Here is a 27005-nt window from a genome sequence, read left to right as displayed (position 1 = left end):
GAATTTTTCTCCCGGAGGTTCACGCATGACAAATTCAGTCTGAACCTCTCTTTCGAATCCAAAAAATACTTTATTATATTTAAAACCTTTCTAAAAACATTACAAAGCCGTGCTGCAGCCCGAGTTTCAAACAGCACCATAGGAGAATTTCAAGACGACCCTTTTGAATTTTATTTGTCTTTCCTCGGTCTTCTAAAAACATTATTTTTGTCATAAAAGGAGGCGTTCAAATTGCCAGGGTTACTGGGCAAACCTTTGAATTCTTCCTATGGATGCAAACAAAGTGCTGAAAGGCAACAGGTGAATCGGTGCTCATGTTGGAGGCTCAGCTCCTCAGGAGTCACCCCGAAACGGACATCGGTGTGCCACAAAGGTGCGGAAGGGAAGGAACGGAGCCCTTTCAAGGCAGGCTGGTTTTCCGGGCCTCCTCCAGCTTCTTCTGAACCACGTTCAGGAGAGAGTCAGAGTAATGCTTCAGCAGCGCGTGGGCCTCGCCTTCCTGGAGGCAGATCGGCCAGAAGGACGAGGGGTCGGTGGCGACAGCGATGTCGGCCTTGTCCTTGCAGTCTCTGGTCGCCAGCTCGCTCTTCATCCAGCAGAAGGTGCTAGAAAGCCTGTGCTGGACGTGGGCGAACTCCTCCTCGGTCCCGCCGGTGCAAGAGAACACCTGAAAGATTGGAAGGGTTTCTGGCACGGCCAGCTGTCTATCCCCAGGCGAAGCAAGGACTTCCTTGCCTCTCTTCCCGCAGTGGCGTTAAAATAAAGACAACCCCAAAGGGACAGAGGTGGGGAGAGAAGGAGGGTGTGGTCAAGATGGCCGTGAGGTTAAAACTCTACTTTTTTCAACATGTGTTGCCATGATTTAATTGTTTGATCACACCTTAGTGACAGGGATGATAAAAGTAGTATCTTAGAATATAACACAGAAATGTCCAACCTTGGTCCCTTTGAGACTTGTGGACTTCAACTCCCAGAATTCCCCAGCCAGCACTGGGGAATTCTGGGAGTTTTAAATCCACAAGTCTTAAAGGGACCAAGGTTGGACACCTCTGATGTAGCGCAAAGCCCATTAGGGACCCGACACATCCATCCACGTAAAACCCCATCTTTCTTCCTTTTTGTAAAACGCAGAGTCACCCACCCTTATTACCTTATCGTACAGTTGCAAAGTCTCTTGAAATTTGAGGTGTAGGGTCTGCAGGCACCCCTCAAAACTTCTGATGAGACCCTGAATTTCTGAGAAGAGAGAGGAAAAAATACTAATAACAACAACAACAAGCATTTCTCTCTTTGGAGGTTTCCCAGGGCTAAGAAAGAGACAAAAATCCAGCCGACTGGAATGCCCCCGGCTGCGTTCTTTCCAAGGGGGACAGGTCAACAGCTCCAACTGATCGTGTCGGCTGGCTGTTCCTTTCCAGGGCATCTGCGAGGGACAGTTATCAAGCCCCTTTTATCCCGAGAAAAGGAAAGGAGAGATGCTCCAGCTACCTATCTGCTTGTTTGGTCAACATTCTTACCTGAAACACCAGCGGTTTTGGCATTGAGGCTTCCTTTCAGCTCCGGCTGGATTTCTGGGGGAGGTTTCTAAAAATCATTATTCCAGAGGTTAGATCAGTGTTTCTCAACCTTGGCCACTTGAAGATGTCTGGACTTCAACTCTCAGAATTCCCCAGCCAGCGAATGCTGGCTGGGGAATTCTGGGAGTTGAAGTCCGGACATCTTCAAGTGGCCAAGGTTGAGAAACACTGTCTTAGACAGAGCTAGAATTTTTCCAACACCAATACCTGTGTTTCCCTTGAAAAAAAGACCGGGTCTTATATTAATTTTTGCTCCCGAAAGAACTCATTAGGCCTTACTTTCCGTTAGGTCTTATTTTCGGGGAAAACACTGTGACACGTTTAACTTGGAGTTTGAAGAATTAATCGAGGGAATGCCAGCAACGTCATGCTCCATTGTCCCAAAGGTGCTTCCCCCCCCCCCCCCAGAGGACTTTCTCTGTTTTTTCCTTGCAGGTGTTTCGCTTCTCAACCAAGAAGCTTCTTCTGTTCTTTGGCATCTTGGATGAGAAGCGAAACCTCTTCGAGGAAAAGCTGAGAGAGTCCGCTTCCCTCTCGGTTCTCTCTGGGGAAACCGCGTCCTGAACGACTGGGAGCCTCCGCAGATTTCACGGTCCATTCATACAGGCCGCCCGTCTAATTGCTGCACAGTGATTTTGTGGGTTAAAAGATTTGCACCGCTCAAACTTGCCTTGGATTTGGCGAAGTCGCTGAGTGGTAAGGACTCCTCCGAGAGGCGTTCGGCAGTGGCTGCCTGAGCCAGTGGACAGACTCTTGGGAGAAAGGCAGCCGCAAATCTGTGTGGGAAGAGAAGCCGTCTCAGAGCAAGTTTTCAGGCGAAGCTTCCCCACAAACGGAGGGGGCCACGTGACCAGCAGCAGCTAACCTGCAGTTCTTCTGCGCGCGCGAGAGAAACCTGGCGGAGATGCTCAGGCGAGGATTCGGGAGTGGGCTCTCCCCGTCCTCACTGTCTTCGAGCGACTGTCGATCTCTGATACAACCGTCAAATCTTTCTGGACACAAACAGGAAGGCAGAGAATTTGTCCGAGGGACAAGAGAAGACAATATTTGGAGCTCAGGAGCTGATTTGTGGGGGTCCTTGGTGCTCCCTGAGCTTGTTGGTCTTCTTGCAAATGTTTCATGACCTAACTAGGGAACATCATCAGGGATAGAAGGGAGGGAGGATTGCAGAGGGAGGAGGAAGAGGAGGAGGGCAAGGGGGAGGGGCACTCTCTGACCTTGCTTGTTTTTCTGCAGATGTTTCATTACCCTACTAGGCAACATCATCAGTGCTAGAAGGGAATGGGGTTTGCTGACGATTGAGTTGAGTAACGAAATGTCCAGGAACATCCAATTTAAAGCCTAGAACGGTGTTTCTCAAGCTTGGCAACCTGAAGATGTCTGGACTTCAACTCCCAGAATTCCCCAGCAGTGGTTAGGACAGTGTTTCTCAACCTTGGCAACTTGAAGATGTCTGGACTTCAACTCCCAGAATTCCCCAGCCAGCGAATTCTGGGAGTTGAAGTCCGGACATCTTCAAGTTGCCAAGGTTGAGAAACACTGTTCTAGAATCTTTAAACTGGTACCAATTACCAGCCGTGACCCTACATAGATCAGATTCCTGTGTACAGGTAGCTTGAAATAAACTCCTGGTGCTTTGGAACTCCATCCCGGCTCCTGGTTTCCCGCGCCTGGCAGAGGCCGGTTCCACGTTACCTTCAAGGGGGCTACCGGCCAGGGTTTCAAAGTGATTCTTGAGGTATCTTTCCTGCTCCGGCGTCTGGGGCAGCGACCCGTTCTGGGAGAAGTTCTCCTCCAGGTTGGGCCCCCCCTCGGCCTCTGCAGAGCGAAAAACAAAGGGAAGACTCAGGTGCTTGGGGAGGGGAGGGAGGTTTCTAGCCCCCCTTTCAAGCACTCTTCCTTGATACAGGCAGTCCTTGACTTATGACCACAAAGGAGTCCAGAATTTATGTGGCTAAGTGAGACATTCATTAAGTAGCAATAGCAATAGCAGTTAGACTTATATACCGCTTCATAGAGCTTTCAGCCCTCTCTAAGCGGTTTACAAAGTCAGCATATCGCCCCCAACAACAATCTGGGTCCTTATTTTATCCACCTCGGAAGGATGGAAGGCTGAGTTTACCTTGAGCTGGTGAGATTTGAACCGCTGAACTGCAGATAGCAGTCAGCTGAAGTGGCCTGCAGTACTGCACCCTAACCACTGCGCCACCTTGGCTTAAGTGAGTTTTGTCCCATTGTACAACTGTTCTTTGCCACGGTTCTCAAGGGAATCACTGCAGTTGTTAAGTTAGACACCACGGCTGTTCAGTGAATCTGGCTCCCCCAAAGCCTTGGCTTGTAAGAACGCCGCGGAAGGGGATCACCTGGCCCAGGACACTGCCGCCGTCATAAATAGGGGTCGGTTGAATTTTGATCACATGACCCCAGGGAGGCTTCAACAGTGGCAAGTGTGAAAAACGGCCGTAAGCCCCCTTTTTTTCAATGTTGTTGTGATTTTGAACCGTCACTAAATGAAATCTCGTACGTCAAGGACCACCTGTATCCCTGAATCAAGGTGGACTGTATGCTGTCCCCTTTCTCTTCCTTTCCTTTTCCCTCACCCTTTTGGGGACGGATGGCAACTGAGCCCCACAAGCTCCCCTCTTCTTCCTCCCAATTTTTTCTGAGCGGACACGACCGAGAGAGGCTTGCTGTAAATCCATCACTGGCACAGGAAACACGGTTCCACTTCCACGGCTGCCCTTCACGTCGCCTTCCCCAACCTGGCGTCCTCCAGAAAGGTGGGCCAGCTCCCAGAGTCCTTAGCAATGGCTAAGGGGATTGTGGGAGTTGAGGTTCACACCTGGGAGGCACCTGGGACTGCTCTTTGGAGCTCGGTTGGACATTACAGGGGTTCTCGGACGTGCCACGAAAGGAGTCCGCTTGGTGCAATACCAGGCTGGGGAGGAATCCGTGAAGTCCCTTTCCAGGGATCTTACCTTTGTGCTGGTGCCCGGAGACAGGTAGCTCAGCATCCAAAGGAACCCCAGAGAGGTTGATCTCAGGCGCCTTGTCTCTGGGGCTTGAGGCTTCCTCCTCGAACAGAGGCTGATGGACTGACCTTCTAAGAGAGAGAGAAATAATGGCTAGATCTTTCTTAACAGTGGATCTGTCCACTGTCCACCCACCACCTGTCCACCCATCCAGGTGTCCTGAAAAACCTGAGAGGGGAGACTCAGCGGGACAACGTAGATCACCTGCCCCAGGGTCTGTGCTCTTCCCAGGCTCCAGAACACAACAGCAGCGGCCTCCCACCTTGGCAACTTCGAAGGAAAGCTGGCTGGGGAATTCTGGGAGTTGAAGTCCTCCAGGCTTAAAGTTGCCAAGGTGGGAGACCGTTGAGCCGAAGGACCAAGCCTCATCGCTTGAGTCGAGTGGGCCGCCTTGGAGAACTTAAGAGTCTGCAGAAAACCAACCTCTCCCCAAAGGAAGAGCTACTGTCTGCTTGGGAGACGTCGAGGTTGGTCCCGCTGCTCTCCAGCTCCTGCGGGGTGTCCTTGTCAGAAGACGACAGATCCGGTTGCTTGAAGTCTTCGGTTATGTTGCCGGGAGAAATCTCAGCCTGCGTGGCGAAGCAAAAACGTTCTCTCCCTCTCCTTTCCTTCGCTCCTTCTCAGCCCTTCGCGATTAGGAGGGCTCAGAGATGGGTACAGGCGGCCCTCGACTTAACAACAGTTTGTTTAGTGACCAAAGTTACGGCGGCACTGAAAAAAAGGGGACTTACGACCGCTTCTCACACTTACGACCACAGGGAGCACGTGGAGCCATCTGTCAGGGCACGCGAGGCGTTGCCCTGTCTGCTGGCCAGAGCTGAATTCAGCCTTTTTTAAAGCCATTTTTCACCCTCCCAAGGCTCCAGAGGCTTTACAGGAGCCTGGGGAGGGTAAAAACAGCCCCCAGCCCCCCCCCCCCCCCCCGGAGGCCCTCCGGAGGCTTTATGAGATTCTCCGGAGCACAAAAAACCAGCCCTGTCAGCCTCTGCTTTGCTGCTGCTTCGGCTGCCATTGAAACGGGGGGTGGGGGGGCATGGTATTTGGGAAGGGAATCGTTATGTGCTGGAGGAAGATTCTTGACGCTGTCCTGACCATCTCATTGCGCATGCGGAGGAAGGGAGTTTCCCGCCAAGGTTAACTGTCCGGCATTCCACCCTGATGATGACTTTTGAAGTTATCTCCCACCTGACAGTTGGGTGAATTATAATTGGACTATGGACTGGGGATGCCAAGGGGAGGGGATTGAACTGTACATGATATTCATTGCTTTCCCGCATAATTAACCAGATTCAGCTTAGCTTCGCTAGTATTCGTTTGTAATTAGTAAAAGTACACTTGATTTCAAACAAATGGAGTTGAGTGGTTTCTTTCCTGATTATTAAATGAAGCAGCACCTGACAAGCCCTACGGGCATACTGAAAGTTCAGGAACGGACTTAGGGCTGGTTTAAGCCCTGTGGAGCCTTCAGGGGCCTTCCGGAGGCTTCAGGGAAGCTCCTGAAGCCTCCGGAGGGTCTCCGGGGGAGGGGGGGGAAGTTGTTTTCACCCTCCCCAGGCTCCTATAAAGCCTCTGGAGCCTGAGGAGGGCAGAAGAAAATATGCAAAAAATGGGGGGGTTGCGCCTGTCATGTGCGCATGTGCGCTGGGGAGTCGCGTATTGCATTATGGGTGTGGCACATCGGTGCCACTGCCGCGAGGTGTCAGTAATTAGACTCCTCCCCAAAAAGAAGCCGTGGTCATTTTTTCAGAGGTTAAAAGAAAAGAAGGCCGGGTCGTATGTTCAGGGAAATGGGGTAAATGGGCCTTCCGAACCACGTTAAGAGGGATCGGCTGCTTTCTCAAGTGAATTGGGGGTGGGTGGGTGGGCTGGTGTTACTCAGCCAATCAGACCAATCGCCCCCTCCCACCTTCTCCCGCCGAGAAGCACCTCCATGACCAGCCGGTCCAGACTCCACTGCGCCAGGTCCGCCTCGGCCGTGCTGCGGTTCTGAATCGGGGTGAAGTAGCTCAAGTCGGCTTCCAGGATGGTTTTGATGGGTTCCTTGTCTGCCCGCTCAGCCCAACGGCCCTGGGGCTGGTAGCTCACCCTGGAGTGAAAGGCGCCGCTCTCCGAATGGTCTGCTTCGCCCAGCTGGGAAGGAGACAGAGGGAGACGCCCGGAGCGGGGTGGGGGGCAGTCAGGAGAAAACCCCCCAGCAACCATCTGCATCGGTGGAGGGCAGATTTCCCCCAGCAGGGGCCCTCCGGATGGGCGAGACCCCCGTGCCTGCCAGTCCCAACACCTGCAGGGCCAGGTGGGTGAAGGGCAGATGAATGGGATGGGGCCCAGCGGAGCCAAGCAGCACATCGCTCGTTCTTACAGGAAGTCCTCGACTTAACAACCATTCGTTTAGCGACCGTCAATAGCACTGAAAAAAACGACCGAAGATTGTTTTCACACTTATAAGCGTCCCAGCGTGCTAATGGCCACGTGATCAAAATTTGGGACATGATTTGCTTAGCAACCATGGCAAAAAAAAGTTGTAAGACTCAATTCCCGACGTCCCAATTCTCGGCCCAACCGTGGACGTAAGTCGAGGACTACCTGTATTAGTAGCTGGGCTCTCTTCCATCTCCCCAAACCTCCCTGCTGTCTATGGGGCAGCTCGACAATCCCCTGCGACCTACCAGTCTCTTTGCCCACATGGGCAGCTTGCCATTGGAGAGGAGACAGACAGGAGCTGCGGAGAGAAGAGCCGCATGAGGACAGACGGATGGACAGTGAAAGTATACAGCCTGTTCAGGGAATCCCCCTCGAGGGATCTAGTAATCAAACAATAAGGCTCTAAGAAACTGTGTAATAATGAGGGGGTTGAATTTTTTACCACCACCCCCCCAAAAAGAGAAAGTTATTAAAAGAAATGACAGGATGACAGAGTTGGGAGAGACCTTGGAGGTCTTCTAGTCCAACCCCACCCTGCTCACACAAGAGACCCTGTGCCACGCCACACAATCTCTACTAAAAATAGTGTTCCTGTTGCAGAGGTGGGTTCCTACCAGTTCGCACCTATCCGGTAGAACCGGTTCGTCAAATCTACCGAACCGGTTAGAAGAGGTTCCACCAGTGGGACCCGGAAAGCAGGCCACACCTACAGAAGAGGTTCCAAAAAATTTTGAAACCCACCACTGACACACAAACACACACACACACACACACACAGACAGACAGACAGACAGACAGACACAGAAAGAGAGAGAAAGAGAAAGAAAGGAAGAAATAAATAAAGAAAAAAGAAAGAAAAAGAGTGAGAGAGAGAGATGAAAGAAAAAAAGAAAAAAGGGACAGAGAGACAAAAGGAAGGGGGGAGAGAGAGAGAGAGAAAGAGAAAGAAAGGAAGAAAGAAATAAAAAAAAGAAAGAGTGAGAGAGAGATGAAAGGAAAAAGGGACAGAGAGACCAAAGGAAGGGGAGAGCGAGAGAGAAAGAGAAAGGAAGAAAGAAAGAAAGAAAGAAAAAAGAGTGAGAGAGAGATGAAAGAAAAAAAGAAAAAAGGGAGAGACAAAAGGAGAGAGAGAGAAAGAAAACACATGGCCGGTAAGCCACTCCCACCAGGTCACATGGCTGGCAAGCCACTCCCACAAAGGAGGCCACACCCACAGAGTAGGTTCCAATTTATTTTGAAACCCACCACTGTCCTGTTGCCTCTGAGTATACAGGCAGTTCCAAGTAAGGAGGTTTTTAGGGGACTAATAAGTCCTAACAATAATAAATGATGATGGTTTATTATGGCTGGGTTTGGCATCTATGCCTCCCTATCGAGTCCTTTCCAAGGACCTGGGAGAGGAATATGTGGATGGTGTTACAGGTTGTTGTTATTATTATTATTATTAAATTTATTGGCTGCCCCTCTCTCTGGGCAGCTTACAGGATGATAAAACATGAACAAGCATTACAATCATCAGATATAAAATGACAAAGCAGATAAAATAAAACTCCGATCACGCCGGGCGTGTCTTGTCCCGAGGCGTACCTGGATCAAGGTCATCTTTAACTGGCGTCTGCAGAGCTATTTCTTCCTCTTCTCCCTCCTCTTCCTCCTCCTCCTCCTCCTCCTCCTCCTCCTCCTCCTCCAGGTCAGAATCAACCAAGTCCCGGCGGGAGACCCTCTCAAACATTTCCACCCTGGAAAGGAAGGTTCAAAACACGCCCTTCTTTACACCGCCGGGGCAGAGCTTCTGCCCTTCTCCTGAACTCGGGACGCAGGGCTGGTCCGGTACCTGACCCGGGGAGGCCACGCAGAGTCCCCGACCTCCTGCTGCTCCTGGATCTGCTCCAGTTCCCTCAAGTGCTGCTTCATGCAAGCGGTAATTGCGTGGCTCAGGCGCCACACGAAGATGCAACTGCAGAAGAAGAGCAGAAATCATCAAGAGGCTCAAGAGCAAAATAGAGGGTTGGGGGCTGCCGGTGTGGGGCCCTCACGCTGCCCTTTCCAGCCGGGATCTGAACCGGCCCCACCGCACAGGCGGCCTCATCCAGAGGTTGTTGTCCCTCAAAAATGGCCACCATCACCACCACCACCACCCATGTGCATTAACTTCTCCCACTGTCCTTTCTGGGTGAGCTTGGACTCTCACAGGCCTTGAAGCCGAAGGTGCCCCTTGGAGAGAACCCGGCTGCCCACCTGTCTCCCGAGACGGTGATCAGATGTTTGCAGTCGAAGGTGAATTTCATCCCCGTGACGACTTCTGCAATGTGGAAGAAGGGAATTATTGCGCTGTTCCCCTCGACCGGTTTAAACGAAGGTCTTTTGGGTATCACCTGTGTCGCTCCGCTTCACAGGATGGACCTCTGAGCATGTGCAAAGCGTTAGATCAGCCAGCACAGGTCTCTGCTGGAGGAGGAGGAGGAGGAGGAGGAGGAGGAGGAGATGATATTTTGGGAATATATTGGCATGCAAGTTAGTAACACGCTTAAGAGGAAGCAAGCAAAGGGTTTGAGAGAAAAATCAGAGAAATTCAGAATATCAAGACTGGGAAACCAACCTGAGTGCCCAAACATTTTGGCCACACATTCCCCAGAGCGGAACTCGATGATGGAAATGCTTTTATCTGAGCAACTAGTAGCCAGGAATGTCCCGGAAGGATCAAACTGGACCTACAGAGGGATCAGAAACCAGACATCAACCGGTCACTTCTCTGCAAATTACTCAATCTCTCACTCACTCAGCCTCTCTCTCTACCTACCCACCTACTTACCCTATCCCAGTGGTTCCCAAACTTGGCAACTTTAAGACTGGTGGACTTCAACTCTCAGAATTCTCCAGCCAGCAGAGCTGAGTTGAATTCCACCAGTCTTAAAGTTGCCAAGTTTGGGAACCTCTGGTCCAAGGGCTGGTCCTGCATATCAATTCCCTCATTTTAGCCAAAAAGCTTAGAAGAAACTCAGGGGGTCTTCATATTTGGTTTTTTTTGGGAGCATGGCAAGAAAAAAACTCCATGAAATTAGATCGTTCCGTCGAAGGGACTTAATCCATGCCATAAACCTAGAATTTCTAGAGTTTTATTGTCGTCTCTGAGTGTAACTTTCTCTCTCCTTGCTTTTCCAGCATGTTGCCACCGCTGCTGGACTCTGATGAGGTAAACCTGCCCTTTTTTCACCTTTTGCCCCCAAACCCAAATTTATTTGGTTATTTGTTCAATTTCTGTAGCCCCTCCATCTCAGTCAATGGCTCAGCTTCACTAGCAAGCCGGCTGGGGGATTCTGGGAGTTGAAGTCCACAAGTCTTAAAGTTGCCAAGTTTGGGAACCACTGCCCTGTCCCATCCATCCATCTTCTCTCTCTCTCTCTCCTATCTCTCTCTTTATCTATCTATCTATCTGTCTGTCTGTCTGTCTGTCTGTCTGTCTATCTATCTATCATCTATCTATCTATCATCTATCTATCTATCTATCTATCTATCTATCTATCTATCTATCTATCTATCTATCTATCTATCTATCTATCATCTGTCTGTCTAATCCATCCATCCATCCATCCATCCATCCATCCATCCATCCATCCATCCATCCATCCATCCTTTGCCCATCTCCCTCAGGACTCTGGATGATGTACAAATAAAATTACGGGCTGAGGGACAGTTAGCCACATTTTTGGTCTTTCCTGAGCTTCTCTGAGGCATTAAATCCTCATCTGGAAAAAGAACCCCCCCCACACTGCAAGCCATGCCCAAATTCTGCCCTGGGGAGAGCACATTTTTCTGTGCCCCTCCGTCACCTTGATCAGGGATCCATCGTCACTGTGGGCTCCTTTGTAGCAGCCTTTCTGCTTCCCGCTGAACGTGTTGTATATCCTGGAAGGTGAGAATTAAGCTCATCTCAGAGCCTGCAGAATCCGGTTGGCTCAAGGTCTTACGGGCAGGACAGGCCCATTCAGAAGACGCCCTTCCCCTTGGCGCGGCCCAGGTTTCTTCCTCCCCAAAGACTGATCTCCAATCCTGGGCCTGGGCAAAGGCCATTCCCTCCCTTATTCTCTCCACCCGGGAATTCAAACCCCCAGGAGGACCTCAAATGCTGCAATTCCAGAGCGCCAGGAGAGCGAGAGAGAGAGAGCATCTCACCTGACATTCCGGTCCTGGCAGGCCACAGCCACGTACTTCTGAGTTATATCCACGTCCATGTCGTACAGGGTGGTCTTCTCAGCAACGTGGTGAGACCGGATAAAATTAATTCCGCCTCCGACCTGCAGCGAGGAAGCAGGCAGTGATGGCTAACCTTTTTCTCCTTGGGTGCCAAAAATGCAAGGGCACGTGTGAGATAGCACGAATGCGCGCCAGGACCCATAATGCAAAGCACAATGTTTTTCCTCGGGGTGGCGGGGAGGCCGTTTTCACCCTCCCCAGGCTCCCCAGGCTCCAGAGGCTTTCCTAGAGCCAAAATAACCTGCCCCCCCCCCCCGGCTTCTGGAAGGCCGATGGTGGCTCTGCGTGGCCCCTGTGAACCCCCCCTGGGTTCGCCCTCATGGCTCTAAGGCAGTGTTTCTCAACCTTGGCAACTTGAAGATGTCTGGGCTTCAACTCCCAGAATTCCCCAGCCAGCATTCGCTGGCTGGGGAATTCTGGGAGTTGAAGTCCAGACATCTTCAAGTTGCCAAGGTTGAGAAACACTGCTCTAAGGGGAGGCAGGAATTTTGATCCAGCCATCTTAAAATTATGAGTAACAAATCTCTCCACAAGCGAGGACCCTCCAAGCGGGTTGGGTTTCAACTGGGAAGCAACTGACTTCTAGAGGAAGCCCGCCAAGGACAGAGGCAGAGCGGATCTATACACTGAGGCTCCAAGAACGGGAAAAGCCATTTTAATGAAAAAAGAAGAAAATCAGCGATATTCTGCTAATTATGACCAGAAATTCCGAACAAGGAGAAGCTGAAGGAATCTGCCTTTGTAATGCTTCATCCAGATTCCTGGTAGAAGAGCACAGAGACCCCATCCCAGCAATTTGGGGTCAGTGCAGACTATACTTGATGGGAGTCCTGCCTGACCATCAGCTGCCCGGATAAATTTGCTTCAACCTCCTTAAATCAGCCTCAAGCAAACGGCCGAAACAACCCCACGGGCCACCAAATTATGAACCAACAGCTCATGTTTTAACTAAATATATTCAATTTATGCGCACCCAACTCCAGCTGACTCTGTTCTACTCTTTATATCTATTTATATTCTGTCCAAGCAGCCCTCCAGCTAAGACTCTTAATTGCGTGTTTTTATAATAGAATCATAAATAAATCCGAGAACCTTTTGCGCGCTGCGAAAATAGATGCTTTTGTCGGCTCCACAGCTAATCATCTGAATGCAGCTATTTCCTATTGAGGAGGGGGGGGGGAATTGATGGAGAAAAGAAAGTCAGACAGATGAGCCTTCTCATGTTCATGTAACTTATCTTTTATAATAATTTTTTTTTAGATTTATGCTTTTAATTTTTTTTTTAGATTTATGCTTTTAATTTTTTTTTAGATTTATGCTTCTATTAAAAAAAATGTAGATTCATGCTTTTTCTGCTTCATCCCTCAAATAAAGCCCAGTTTTTCCATCCTGCAGGAAGACCGGGCTTCATGTTCCTGCGATCCCCTTAAGCCAACAAAAGTTTGAGAAAGTTGGTCAGAAGGATTTAAGGAGCAGATTTTCACAGGACTCTCTACCGCAGTGTTTCTCAACCTTGGCGACTTTAAGAATTCTGGGAGTTGAAGTCCACAGGACAGGACAAGGTTGAGAAACACTGCTCTACCGAGTGGTCAAGAGCCAAGGTGGCGCAGTGGTTAAATGCAGCACTGCAGGCTACTGCTAGATCAGCAGGTCAGCGGTTCAAATCTCACCGGCTCAGGGTTGACTCAGCCTTCCATCCTTCCGAGGTGGGTAAAATGAGGACCCAGATTGTTGGGGGCAATATGCTGACTCTCTGTAAACCGCTTAGAGAGGCCTGAAAGGCCTATGAAGCGGTATATAAGTCTACTGCTATTGCTATTACTGCTATTGGTCTGAAGCAGCGGCTTCTGGGAGAATGATCTGTGCCTGCTCACCAGTGAATTTCACCGCTGTTATAGCCGAGGAGTGGTCGTCCAAAGTCTGCTCCAGTTTATAGCCACTTCCCACGTTCAGTACGTGAATCAGCCGGTCTCGACTCGCTGAGGCCAAGAGCGCCAGGCCTACGGACAGAGGGGGGAAACCTTCCGTTGCCTCTCTTTCCAAGGGGCTCCTCAGAAGCTCCTCCCGGAAATCCCAAGAATTGCCAGGACAGAATTGTTCAGACACCCAGCAGGGTGTGTGTGTGTTTGTGGCTGGGGTATCTTCATTTCATTTCATTTCATTTATTAAATTTATATGCCGCCCAATCCCGAAGGACTCCGGGCGGCTTACAAAAGAAAGGAAGAGAAGAGAAAAAATAATACGAAAAAAAAAACAAGGAAGGATAGTTTAAAACACAACACATGCATTCGTTCTAATCGGGGCTGGACCTCAACAATGAGGTCAACAGCCCCAGGCCTGCCGGAACAGCCAGGTTTTAACAGCTTTCCTGAAGGCCATGAGAGTGGGCAAGGCCCGGATATCTTTGTGTGTCATGGGTGGGTCTGTACACACAACACAACACAACACATGGGTGTCCAATCTTTCAGCTGGCTTGGGCCACACTGAGTGTGGCGGCTCCATACAATATACAGGTAGGCCTCGACTTGCAACATTTAGTGCCCGTTGGAAGTTGCAACGGCACTGAAAAAAGTGACTTACGGCCGTTTCTCACACGTACGACCGTTGCAGCTTCCCCACAGTCGCAAAATTCAGACATTTGGCAACCAACGTTACAGTGATGCGATGTGATCCCCTTTTGCGACCTTCTCACAAGCAAAGTCAATGGGGAGGCCTGATTCGCTTAACAACCGTGTTATGAATTTAAAACCTGCAGGGATTCACTTAACAACCATGGCAAGGAAGGTCGTTCAATGGGGCAAAACTCACTTAAGAAATGTCTCACTTAACAACAGAAATGTGGGGCTCAATCGTAAGTTGAGGACTACCTGTATCTAAAATAGTTAAGGTATATAAATCACACAGTGTTAAAATTTTACGACCGAGGAGTGGGGCCACATTCCTAGCTGTTCAGGGCTGCATGGAGTCCCCAGGGCTGCAGGTTGGACATGCCTTGACATAAAAATAATATAAAACTTCATCTGCACGAATTTCAAGATTTAAAAAGCAAACCTGTTTCTGGCTTGGAGTATTCTAAGCAGAGGACTTCCGAATCGTGAGCCTCAAATTTCATCACTTCCGCCATGAATTTTAGCTCATGTATCCTGCAAGACAAAAAGACAATTTTTCAAAGCGGGTTTGAAAGTGAACTTATTGGAATCCAAGCTTGGCACTTCTCCGAGAGCACCGGGGTGGGTGGGGTGGGGGGCAGAATCAGAAGTACAAAACCCGTCAGAAATACGAAAACCTACCAGCCGCAACTGATGGTCAAACATTGGCGAGGGAGCAAAACCAGTAAGTTTGCTGGTGATATTTTATGGCCCTTGATTCCCAGATAACGATCTATAGGTCAGTGTTTCTCAACCTTGGCAACTTGAAGATGTCCGGACGTCCAGACATCTTCAAGTTGCCAAGGTTGAGAAACACTGATCTATAAGCCGGCTACAAATTCTGAACAAAGCTAGACAGTTCTGAACTGAGTTTTGCCCCATTTTGCCCGAGTTGTTAAGTGAAGCACTGCGGTTATTTAGTTAGTAATGTGGTTGTTAAGTGAACCTGGCTTCCCCATCATTAGCAGGTCACAAAAGGGGATCGATCAGGTGGCCCTAGGACACTGCCGCAGTCATAAATGTGAGTCAGTTGCCAAGCATCTGAATTTTGATCATGTGACTGTGAGAGATGCCACAACGGTCGTAAGTGTGAAAACCGATCATAAGTCACTTTTTTCCAGTGCCGTTGTAACTTCAAAACTGTCACTAAAAGAACTGTTGTAAGTCAAGGACTACCGGTGCTTGTCAGATGGATTAGTCGATGCCTCGGCCAGCTGTGAGTGCCGGACTAAAGTTTTACCCCAACACGGAAGGGAGAGAGAAGCGTTAAGTGGGCACTGCTTCCACCAGGGAAGGAGCTGATCCCAGACCCACCTCAGATTCCCAGCTCTGTCCCCAGAGGCCAGGTGCTGACCATCCGGGCTGATCTGCATCACCCGGACGCCGGATTTTACGTCAAGGTAGCCGACGTTGTCGTTTCGCTCCAGCAAATTCGTTGAGTCTTGCAAATACTGGATGCCCTTTTCCACGTACACAACCTTCAGCAGGTTCTTTAGGGAGGAAACAGGACATCAGGCCACTTCGAAAGAGAGATGGTTCAAAGAGAATTAAGAGTTTCCAATCCTCTTCAGCCCTTGAAATACACTCAGCCTCATCGGGAGGGGGAGGGGGCTGAGGGGGGGGGAGCCGATCTTACAACCGCCAGGTGAGAAAGGCGGGGAAACTTACGTCGCTGTAGGCGTTCTTCTTGAAAGGTCCATGCGTGTTGTTTTCCAAGTTCCAGAACCGTATAGTGCTGTCTGAGGAACACGTTAGGAAGGACCCTGGGGGCAAACAGCCTTGGTGGGCTTCGAACTCAGGATACACCTAAGCCCACAAGAGACAAATGAGAATATCAACACTGGTGACCTTCAGAGTCAGGAGAAACCAAAGAGGGAGCCCGTGTGAATTCCTTGGTGTAAATTCTTTGGAAGGAACTGAAACTGGAGAAGGAATATCCCCAAATTCGCAAGAGACAGGTGAGAACATCACCATTGACGTTCTTCAAACTCAGGATAAACCAAAGATGGAGCTCATGGCACAAGGGTGAGATGGAGACATCACCATTGACGTTCTTCAAACTCAGGATAAACCAAAGATGGAGGTCATGCTACAAGAGGGCAAGTGGGACTATCAACACTCTAGAGCAGGTGTCTCCAACTTTGGCAACTTTAAGACTTGTGGACTTCAACTCCCAGACTTCTGGGAACTCTGGGAGTTGAAGTCCACAAGCCTTAGAATTGCCAAGGTTGGAGATCCCTGAGGATCTACTTCTTCTCATCCCTGCGGACCCGACCGTCCTTGTCACAGAATCAACGGGGGGGCTGAGCTCTGCAGACAAGGGAGGCCTGGTCAGGGAGCAGAAGACTTCCCTTCCCTTAAAGAGCCAAAGTGGCACAGTGGTTAAATGCAGCACTGCAGGCTACTTCAGCTGACTGCAGTTCAGCAGTTCGGCTGTTCAAATCCCACCAGGCTCAGGGTTGACTCAGCCTTCCATCCTTCCGAGGTGGGTGAAATGAGGACCCGGATTGTTGTTGGGGGCGATATGCTGACTCTGTAAACCGCTTAGAGAGGGCTGAAAGCCCTATGAAGCGGTATATAAGTCTAACTATTGCTATTGCTATTGCTTCCGACTCGAGAGACTTTCTGGGGAAGCCACCCAGGATCTTAGCAAGTGACTTCCAGGAGGTGCTTGGCTCCTGGTGTCCCCCTCCGTTCCCAATGGGAGGAGCCCATTACCTCCACGTTCCAGACAAAGGAGCTGTGGAAGAGATCAGACCACACTTTCCTGGCGTGGCCAATGTCCTTCACGTCCCAAATGTAGACGCTGTGATCCTTGTACACGCAGGAGAGCCAGTGACGGCGAGGGTCGAAGACGACAGCGATGGCATCTGGAAAGGAGGCATCTGGCCTTCTGGGAAACACCAAAGACGGGTGGGGAAGGACAAGAGAATCCAATGTGCTGGATTGTAATTTCCACAAAACCTTTTAGCTGCTCTGGCTGGGGTTTGGGGTGGGGTGGGGAGCCGTTACTTGTGGAAAGATGGGTTCTTCCCAAAGAATCAGAAAGTCCATACCTGATTCTTACTCAGATGCAGGATTTGTAGTTAGGAAATAGCAAGGTTTGGGGGAGCCTGTATGGTCTAGTGCAGTATTTCTCAACCTTGGCAACTTGAAGATGTCTGGACTTCAACTCCCAGAATTCCCCAGCCAGCATTCGCTGGCTGGGGAATTCTGAGAGTTGAAGTCCGGACATCTTCAAGTTGCCAAGGTTGAGAAACACTGGTCTAGTGGTTAGGTCTCCTCCGGATTCCATCTGCCAGCCAATGTCGGCTGGAGACTCCCCGGGGGAGAGCCTTCTCTGTTGCAGCTCCGGCCCTCTGGAACGAGCTCCCTGTTGAGATCCGGACCCTCACTACCCTCCCGGCCTTCCGCAAAGCCACCAAGTCCTGGCTGTTCCAGCAGGCTGGGGGGGAGCTGAGAAGCATCTACCTCCACGGAAATTGTGAATGTTGGTTTTGTTTTTAATATGTTGTCTTTGTCTCGTTTCTCCCCTTTCCCTTGTCTTTTGTGAGCCGCCCGGAGTCCTCCGGGAGTGGGCGGCATACAAGACAAATAAATAAATAATAAACAAACAAACAAACAAATAAATAAATAAGGCTTCAGGTTAGAAACTGGGAGATGGAGAGTTCTAGTCCCGCCTTAGGCATGGAAGCCAGTTTGGTGCCTTGGAGCCAATCACCAGGAGACGGTGAGCTCTAGTCCTGCCTTAGGCACAAAAGGCGGCTGGATTGTGACTGTGGGCCAATCGCCAGGGGGACTGGGAGTTCTAGTCCTGCCTTTGCCATGAAAGGTGGTTTGGGGCAGTGAAGAGAGCACAGAGGGGTGGCACGGGGGTCTATCGGGCGCCCCTGTGTAAGAGCCGAGGTGGCGCAGTGGTTAGAGTGCAGTACTTCAGCTGACTGTTATCTGCAGTTCAGTGGTTCAAATCTCACGGGCTCAGGGTTGACTCAGCCTTCCATCCTTCCGAGGTGGGTAAAATGAGGACCCGGATTGTTGTTGGGGGCGATATGCTGACTCTGTAAACCGCTTAGAGAGGGCTGAAAGCCCCATGAAGCGGTATATAAGCCTAACATTGCTATTGCTATTGCTATTTCCAGCTCAGCCTGGGCAACGCCATACCTCGGGAGGGGCTCTGCAGCCACATCGGTGCCCAGGTGGTGCGGCTTGGGCAAATCTGAGAGGTAGTGCAAGTTGTGTGCTTGGAACAGGCGCACGGTTCCGTTGGCGCAGCCGCAGAAAATGAACCCTTCGCTGACGCAGATGCAGTTGGCCAGCGTCACCTGGAGGGGAGGAGAGAAAGAGGCCTTGAGGGCGACATCCAAAGGAGCCAGCGGCTGTCGCGTAGAAGCCGGGAGGGGGGGGGGGGCACTCGCCTTCAGGTCGATCCATTTCTCCAGGATGCGCTTCTCGTTGAAGAGGCAAAGAAGCCCCGAGTGCGAAATGCAGAAGGTGCTGCCGGCCATCTTGCCCTGGCCACAGGCCACGTCGCAGAAGGTGTTGTTGTGGAGCTCCCCGAGGAGCCCGGAGCGACCCACCAGGGGAACCGTCTCCTTGATCTGTAAGAGCCGGGGGGTCGTCACAGTCCAAGGAGGCACTCCTCGACTTACGACCGTTCGAACTTTACAACGGCACCGGGGGAAAAAGAAATTTAGGGCCGTTTTTCAGTTACAGATATACCACCTTCCCGTGGTCGCGTGATCCAAGTTCAACCACTTGGCAACTGGCTCCTCTTTATGACCCCTTGCTGTGTCCCAAGATCACGAGGAATCCCTTTTGCGACCGTCTCACAAGCAAAGTCAATGGGGGAGCCGGATCCACTTAGAGCCGAGGTGGCGCAGTGGTTAGAGTGCAGCACTGCAGGCCACTTCAACTGACTTGTTAGCTGCAGTTCGGCTGTTCAAATCTCACCGGCTCAGGGTTGACTCAGCCTTCCATCCTTCCGAGGTGGGTGAAATGAGGACCCGGATTGTTGTTGGGGGCAATATGCTGACTCTGTAAACCGCTTAGAGAGGGCTGGAAGCCCTATGAAGGGGTAGATAAGTCTAACTGCTATTCCACTTAACAAGCAGGTTGCTAATTGAACAACAGCAGCACTGATTCCCTCAACGAAAAAATGGGCTAAAACTCACTTAACAACTGTCTCACCCAACAACTAAGTTGAGGTTGTAAGTCGAGGACCAGCATTGGGCAGCTATGGCTCCTTTAGGATTCCAACTCCCAGAACGCCGTGGGGGGCTTTCTCAGGGACTCTGGGAGTTGAAGTCCGCAGGGCCTAAAAGTGGCCCAGGTTGGGCAGGATACCTGGCGTCCAGGTACGGGCTTACCTTGACTTCTCTTGAGCCATCCAAGAACCAGAACTTGACGTGGCGGTGCCCGACGGTCACAAAGTAGCTGTCCTCTGAGAAGGAGAGGGCCATAACTTTGCAGGAGACTTTGTTGGATGCGATGAGGGTATCGCTCTGGGAGGAATAAACACCACCCAGCAATTACGGTTAAGAGGTGAACAGGACAAAAATACACCCTCAACTTACAACACGTTCATTTAATGATCCTTCAGAACAGTGTTTCTCAACCTTGGCGACTTTAAATCCTGTGGAATTCAACTCCCAGAATCCCCCAGCCAGCAGAGCTGGCTGGGGGATTCTGGGAGTTGAAGTCCACAGGACTTAAAGTCGCCAAGGTTGAGAAACACTGCTTCAGAATTACAAGGGCACTGAAAAAAGAGAGACTTACTTAGCAACTGACTCATATTTATGACAGTCAGAGCGTCCCAGGGTCACGTGATTCCCCTTTTGCGACCTTCTTCTTCTGGCAAGCAAAGTCAGTGGGGGAAGCCAGATTCACTTAACAACCGGGCGACTAATTTAACAACTGCAGGGATTCGCTTGTACAACTTTGGAAAGGAAGTCCGTAGAATGGGGCGAAATTCACTTAACAAACGTCTCGCTTAGCAACAGAAACGCTGGGCTCAATTGGGGAACGTATGTCAAGGAGTGCCTGTATCCTGAAAACAGAGTTTGTAAAGCCTGGGCGGGCGGCCCCGTCTCATGCTTAATTCAGGCATTTTTAAACGGTGATTGAATGACCAAGCCATAACATCGCGGATCTCTTAACCTGCGAAACCAAAAACCCAACCTGTCCTATTACGACCGTCGGGATGTGAGAACGGTATCGAGGTTCTCCTGTTCTATCCATCGTATCTGGATTCTTATCCATCGTATCTGGATTCAGAGCCGAGGTGGCGCAGTGGTTAGGGTGCAGCACTGCAGGCCACTTCAGCTGACTGCTATCTGCAGTTCGGCGGTTCAAATCTCACCGGCTCAAGGCTGACTCAGCCTTCCATCCTTCCGAGGTGGGTGAAATGAGGACCCAGACTGTGGGGGCGATATGCTGACTCTGTAAACCGCTTAGAGAGGGCTGAAAGCCCTAGGAAGCGGTATATAAGTCGAACTGCTATTGCTATTGCTATTCTTCTGCTGTGGAATCTGTACTGTGTCTCTCACGGGAGAGTCCCCCATGGATCCTGCAGGAGAGCCTCTTACCTTCCAATCCCATACGTTCACTTTCATGTCATGGGGATACCCGACGGACACGAGGTATTTCATACTGGGGGAGAAGGCCACGCAGGCCACGCCGTGCTTGTGGCCATGGAGTTCAGAGACTTGGGTCTTCTCCTCTACATCCCAGACGCGGACGGCTGGCTGGTGCCCGTTCTGCAGGCAGAAAACCCAGAAGAGAGCCAGTTTAGTCTAGGACAGTGTTTCTTAACCTTGGTGACTTTTAAAGTCCTGTGGACTTCAACTCCCAGAATTCCCCAGCCAGCGTAGCTGAGATTCTGGGAGTTGAAGTCCACAGGACTTAAAGTCGCCAAGGTTAAGAAACACTGGTCTAGGGCTTAAGACGCCGGGTTAGAAATTGGGAGATGGCGAATTCTAGACCTGCCTTAGGCACGAAAGACAGCTGGGTGACTTGGGGCCAATCAGCAGGAGACAGTGAGTTCTAGTCCTGCCTTAGCCAGGAAAGTTGGCTGGGTGACTTTAAGCCAGCCCCTCTTTCTCAGCCCCTCTCCCCTCGCAGGGTTGTTGTTATGGGGAAAATAGAAGGCGTATTAGGTATGTTTGCCCCCTTGAGTTATTTGAAAAAATAATAAGACAGGATGCCAATAATTAAATGATCAGAACAGGCCTTCATCTGATCTCCAGTCAACTCAACCGAGCAGCTGCCTTAAAGACCACACAAACTTTTCACACTATTCAGGAAGAAAGAAGCTAAAAAACTAAACCTTGAGAGAAGAAACACAAAGGAAAACACATCAAATGTAATTTGGACTAACTTCAACCCGTGTTTCTCCATTCCTTTGGTCCTATCACTTCCATAAAGTGCTTCTTGTTTAGCCTTTTGCTCTTAAACGTTCTCTCTTTCGGTTCTACCACAAAACCGCGGACGACAAAATCGCGGTCGACGAAAGCGCGTATGTGACGTCATCACAGCGCGACGAAAAAGATCGAAAAATGTAAAAATAAAGCTAAAACCTTCCCCTAACCCCCCCAAACCTAACCCTAAACCTAACCCTAAACCTAACCCTTAACCTAACCCTTACCTTTATGTGAATCGGCTTGCTGTAATTTAATTTTTATTTCAATTTTTCGATCTTTTTCGTCGCGTTGTGATGACGTCACATACGCGATTTCGTCGACCGCGCTTTTGTGGAACGCGCTTTTGATGGGTCACGCTCTCTTTCCTCCTGCAATTGCTTTCCCGAGTTTAATTCTCACTCATTCTCTTCACTGGCCTCCCCCAACGCCCTTCTTTCCTAACGGCCATAATGGCTCCTGTATTCAATCCGCACTCATCCTTAAGGAAGCTCTTCCTGTTTCGTCATCACCACCTCTTAAGTATGTCATTCCCATTGGGGATAGTCCTGCACGGTTTATAATAAGGGCGTTTATGGCTCAGGACTTCCCGGGGAAGAACGGCAAACTCAACTGATGACTGTTAACACTCTCCTGGCCTTCCGAAAAGCCACCAAGACCTGGCTGTTCCGGCAGGCCTGGGGCTGTGGATCAATGTCCAGCCCCACTTAGACAGAATGGATGGTGTGCAATTTTAACAACTGTATTTTTACCTTTCATTTTTAAATGCTTTTTTATCTTGTCTGTAAGCCGCCCAGAGTCCCATGAGATTGGGCGGCATACAAAATTTTATTAAATTTCAAATTTGAAGAGTTAATAAATAGACTGGTTCTTTGCAACGCCCCCCCCCCCTCCTTTTTTTAACCTATTATTTTTACTTAGTGTTCGTTTTTTATCTTTTTAATTGTATCCTCTATTAAAAGAGTTACTCACCTCCCCAGTGGCCATGTATTTCCCATCGGGAGAGAAAGACAAAGCGCTCACGGTTTTCCTTAAGGAGAGAGAATAGCAATAGCAATAGCAGTTAGACTTATATACCGCTTCACAGGGCTTTCAGCCCTCTCTAAGCGGTTTACAGAGTCAGCATATTGCCCCCCAACAACAATCCGGGTCCTCATTTCACCCACCTCGGAAGGATGGAAGGCTGAGTCAACCCTGAGCCGGTGAGATTTGAACAGCCGAACTGCAGAACTGCAGTCAGCTGAAGTAGCCTGCAGTGCTGCATTTAACCACTGAGCCACCTCGGCTCTTAAGAGAAAAACCTTCATGACTTTCTGTCTTCATAGAAATGAATACTAGTAGAATGCATCCACTAAGGGAAGTCCTCGACTTACAACCACAACTGAGCCCCAACATTCTCATCGCTAAGAAGAAGTGGGGAGTTTTGCCCCGTTTTAGGAACTTTCTTGCCACAGCTGTTAAGTGAATCCCTGGAATTGTGAAGCGAATCACACAGTCCTTAAGTGAATCTAGTTTCCCCCATTGACTCTGTCAGAAGACCACAAATGGGGATCACGTGACCCTGTGGGGCGCTGCAACCGTCATAAGTACATGCCAGTTGCCAAGTGCCTAAATTCTGATCATGTGATCGTGTAGATGTCACAAGACCAGTCAAAAGTCTTTTTTCAGCGGCTGCTGTAACTTCAAACAGTCACTAATAAAACTGTTTGTAAGTTGTGATTGCTGTAAGTTGAGGACTACCTGTATTGGCTGGCTGACATCAAAGCATTTGATATCCTGCCCTCCCAGACCTTTTTATCCAACAAATGCAACTACTGACATTTTCAACTACTGACTATTTCTCCACCATTTGTAAGGAAATTATCAAAAATGCTTTCTGCATCGCTTGTCCCCAGTGAATTGACTGATTGTGGAGCAATTGAACCTCGGGGTCCCTGCAAAACTCTTAAAGCAGTGTTTCTCAACCTTGGCGACTTTAAGTCCTGTGGACTTCAACTCCCAGAATTCCCCAGCCAGCTATGCTGGCTGGGGGATTCTGGGAGTTGAAGTCCATAGGACTTAAAGTCGCCAAGGTTGAGAAACACTGCCTTAAAGCTTCAGGAAGGAGAAAAATCGAAATCAAAAGTTGTGGCTTACCTGGCTGTATTAAAGATGTGCCTTTGCTTGTTCTTCTGAGGATTGAAAATCACAACCACACATCTGAAAAAAAGATGGAAATGCTGACGTGGGAGAAAATTTCTCAGGATTCAAAAGGGGAGGAAAAATTTGAGAACCTTCGTAGGCGAAAACGCATTGGAATCACAGTCCTGTTGCTTTCAATGACGCTAAATCAAAGACACTAAGAGTGAACCAGGGAAAGCCTCTGGCCTTGAACAAGAAAAACCTGGAAACTCTTTTAAATCGTATATCAGAACTGAATCTGATCAAACTGCAGCTAAAATATGTTTTTTTCTGAACAAGCCGTCAACACAAGCAATAAAGTGTGGTTTGTGATAAGGGCCCCTTTAACGGAAAACGTAATGAAAATTAAACATACTGCCTGTGCTTGGGCCTTAAAGAGAACTGGCATGTTATTAAAAATTGGAGGAACTTAGAATAACTTTATTGTCACTTTAAATGTACACTGATTGGCATACATTAGAATGAAATTCTATGAAATTCTAATTCTATACAGCTCTAAAAGGGTTACCACCACTAATACACACTAATATTTCAACCCACAGTAGCAAAACACTTACCCTGTTGGATATGCTACCTGTCCTGAGTTTGGGTCACAAGTTAAGCCATTGCTGGTCTGAGCAGTTATTCCCAACACTCGCTCAAGAATCACCTGGTTGAAAACAAGACAAAGCATTGTGGCTCCTGCCAATCCTCCTTTTCCCCAGTACACGAGAAACCTGACTGATTTTTCAGGATTGACTGAAAAATCTGATCCTGACTGATAGATAGGATTAATAGCCAAGAGCCGAGGTGGCGCAGTGGTTAAATGCAGCACTGCAGGCTGCTGCTAGATCAGCAGGTCAGCGGTTCAAATCTCACCGGCTCAGGGTTGACTCAGCCTTCTATCCTTCCGAGGTGGGTAAAATGAGGACCCAGATTGTTGGGGGCAATATGCTGACTCTCTGTAAACCGCTTAGAGAGGCCTGAAAGGCCTATGAAGCGGTATATAAGTCTACTGCTATAATACATATGGGTATGTGTCTGTGTGTGTTTGTGTGTACATACAATTGGCAAAAGGAAGCTCAGGACTGTACAGGTTGGAAACATGCAGAAGAAGCCTTCATCCTACAGTGGATAGATGATTAGATAAATGATGATTAGATAGACAGACAGACAGACAGACAGAGGATGGCTAGATGAATGATAGATGGTAGATAAATGAGATATGGATGGAGTAAGAGAGAGGATGGCTAGATGAATGATAAATGGTAGATAAATGAGATATGGATAGAGTGATAGATAGAGTGATAGAATGATAGAATGATTAGAATGATAGATAGATAGATAGATAGATAGATAGATAGATAGATAGATAGAGATAGATAGATAGATAGATAGATAGATAGATAGTAGATAAATGAGATCTGGATGGAGTGAGAGAGAGGATGGATAGTTGAATGACAGATGGTAGATAAATGAGATATGGATAGAGTGATAGAGTGATAGAATGATAGATAGCTGGATAGATAGATAGATAGATAGATAGATAGATAGATAGATAGACAGACAGACAGAAAGACAGACAGACAGACAGAAAGAAGATAAATGAGATCTGGATGGATGGAGTGAGAGAGAGGATGGATAGTTGAATGACAGATGGTAGATAAATGAGATATGGATAGAGTGATAGAGTGATAGAGTGATAGAATGATAGATAGCTGGATAGATAGATAGATAGATAGATAGATAGATAGATAGATAGTAGATAAATGAGATCTGGATGGATGGAGTGAGAGAGAGGATGGATAGTTGAATGACAGATGGCAGATAAATGAGATATGGATAGAGTGATATATAGATGAGCGATAGATAGAAAGATAGAAATGGAAGTAGATAGATACATAGATAGATATCCGGAGACAGATAATGTATATAAATATGGATATATACAGTATTATATATGTATGTAAGTGTATATAGATATTATCTATCTAATCTATCATTTTATCTATATTATCTATCATCTAATCTATATCACCTATCATTTTATCTATCTAATCTCTATATCTCATCTAGCTATCTTATCTCATCTATATCATCTATCCATCCATCCATCTTATCTATCATCTATCTATCTATCTATATCATCTAGGTACCATCTATCCACTCTATTATTTATCCATCCATCCATCCATCCATCCATCCATCCATCCATAGCAGGGGGTCCCCAAACGTGCCAACTTTAAGACCCCTCCCGGGAGTTGAAGTCCACAAGTTTTAAAGTTGCCAACTTTGAAGACCTCTGATCTACAGAACTCTTTTCTGGGATACGCCCACTCTCCGGCCCCGCCCGCCACGTCACGCACCCCCTGGGCTCCTCCCCTTTCCCCGCCCCACCGCGGCGGCTCCACCCTTCCTTGGCTTAGCCCCGCCCCTCACCGCCTCCTCCGGCCCTTGCTGTTTCGACCTTCGCCTCAGATTGAGGAGAGGCGGCGACTCGAGGCTCGGATTCGTCGTTCGCGGGTACAAGCAGCCGCCTCCCGCTCCTCCTCCTCCGCCGGCCATCTTCCCTACCGAGGCCGACTGCTTGCCAATCGGCGGATCTCTCCCCACTCAGCCTCCGCCGCGGCTCATCGCCCCGTAACCGTCCCAAACAGCGCGCGGAAACGATGCCGCGCAACCGTTGGCCGCCGCCGCATCAATCACGCCCGGAAGCGGCCAATGGGAGGCAGCCTTTGCGACCAACGGCCCGCCTCCAACTTCGAAGCCTTCCGCACCGGGCGCGCGCCTTCGCTTTCCTTTGGACCAATCAGGTGGCGCCGTCCCAGCCGCCGCCCTCCTACGCTGGTCCGCGGGTTCGAATCTGGCCGGACCCGCCCAAATTTCGAACATTGCCTTCTTTTTTCCCCCCCTTACTTTTGTCTTTGTTCAAGGTTTCCACTTGCTGGCCAACTCCATTGCATCCCAGTGGTTCCATTAAGATCAGCAAAGGGATGCTGATTTAACACAAGTGTTTTTCGATCTGGGGCACTTTAAGATGCTGGCTGGGGAATTCTGGGAGTTGAAGTTGTTAGGGGTATCTCCGTTGGGAGGCCGAAAGTAGTGCAGCGGAATGTACAGCTGGAGAGAAAGAATGTTGCAAGAATAGAGTTTCAGACGCTGCTAGTGAAAACCAGTCGTTTTACTACTGATAATTGCTTCACAAGCAGTCATAGTAGATATTAGTCCAAACACAATTCAAAGAACAAAAGGTAGCTTACAGTCGCAGTTCATATTCCAGCCATCAAGCATAGGACAAGCAGAGAGAGAGAGAGAGAGAGACATCTCTTGACTCCTTCTTATAGTAAAGTTAATTACAGCTGTTAAGTACATCCACTCATTTAAAGCAGCAATGACCATTTGTTGTTGTATTCAGTGGGGTCTATGTGTCTGTATTGACCGCAGGGGTCCCCAAACTTGGAAACTTTTAAGACTTGTGGACTTCAACTCCCAGAATTC

General features: G+C 49.1%; 1 protein-coding gene across 2 annotated transcripts; it reads right to left on the bottom strand.

The window, feature by feature from the left end:
* Positions 1 to 50: 50 nt before the first annotated feature.
* WDR62 (WD repeat domain 62) lies at positions 51 to 26343 on the bottom strand. Of its 2 annotated transcripts, XM_032227211.1 has the most exons (30): positions 25947 to 26343; positions 24086 to 24177; positions 23484 to 23546; positions 22320 to 22377; positions 20517 to 20687; positions 19299 to 19433; positions 18348 to 18530; positions 18094 to 18254; positions 16651 to 16825; positions 15601 to 15738; positions 15247 to 15422; positions 14336 to 14427; positions 13159 to 13284; positions 12377 to 12444; positions 11204 to 11325; positions 10861 to 10936; positions 9630 to 9741; positions 9269 to 9332; positions 8865 to 8987; positions 8618 to 8769; positions 7276 to 7328; positions 6536 to 6739; positions 5033 to 5178; positions 4556 to 4680; positions 3273 to 3395; positions 2443 to 2569; positions 2248 to 2353; positions 1518 to 1584; positions 1151 to 1236; positions 51 to 667 (listed from the first exon to the last, which is right to left on the bottom strand). In XM_032227211.1, exons 1-30 carry the CDS (start codon positions 26070 to 26072, stop codon positions 401 to 403), a joined length of 3717 nt encoding a protein of 1238 aa, XP_032083102.1. In that variant the 5' UTR covers positions 26073 to 26343; the 3' UTR covers positions 51 to 400. The 2 variants fall into 2 exon arrangements, with proteins under 2 accessions (XP_032083102.1, XP_032083103.1); XM_032227212.1 differs by lacking the exons at positions 22320 to 22377; positions 23484 to 23546; positions 24086 to 24177; positions 25947 to 26343 and having other exon boundaries at positions 18348 to 18592; positions 20517 to 20615.
* Positions 26344 to 27005: the final 662 nt, after the last annotated feature.

This window comes from Thamnophis elegans, chromosome 12 (genome assembly GCF_009769535.1).
Source record: "Thamnophis elegans isolate rThaEle1 chromosome 12, rThaEle1.pri, whole genome shotgun sequence".
Lineage (NCBI taxonomy): Eukaryota > Metazoa > Chordata > Lepidosauria > Squamata > Colubridae > Thamnophis > Thamnophis elegans.
Note: the sequence above shows the minus strand (reverse complement) of the source record. Positions and strands in the feature narration are given on the sequence as shown.

Coding starts and splice junctions, on each gene's coding strand:
- WDR62 (XM_032227211.1), bottom strand. CDS start 26,072: ATGGCCGGCGGAGGAGGAGGAGCGGGAGGCGGCTGCTTGTACCCGCGA. Junction 14,428..15,246: donor GACAGAGCTGGGAATCTGAG/GTGGGTCTGGGA, acceptor TTTGTCTTGCAG/GATACATGAGCTAAAATTCA. Junction 5,179..6,535: donor TGGACCGGCTGGTCATGGAG/GTGCTTCTCGGC, acceptor TTCGCCACGCAG/GCTGAGATTTCTCCCGGCAA.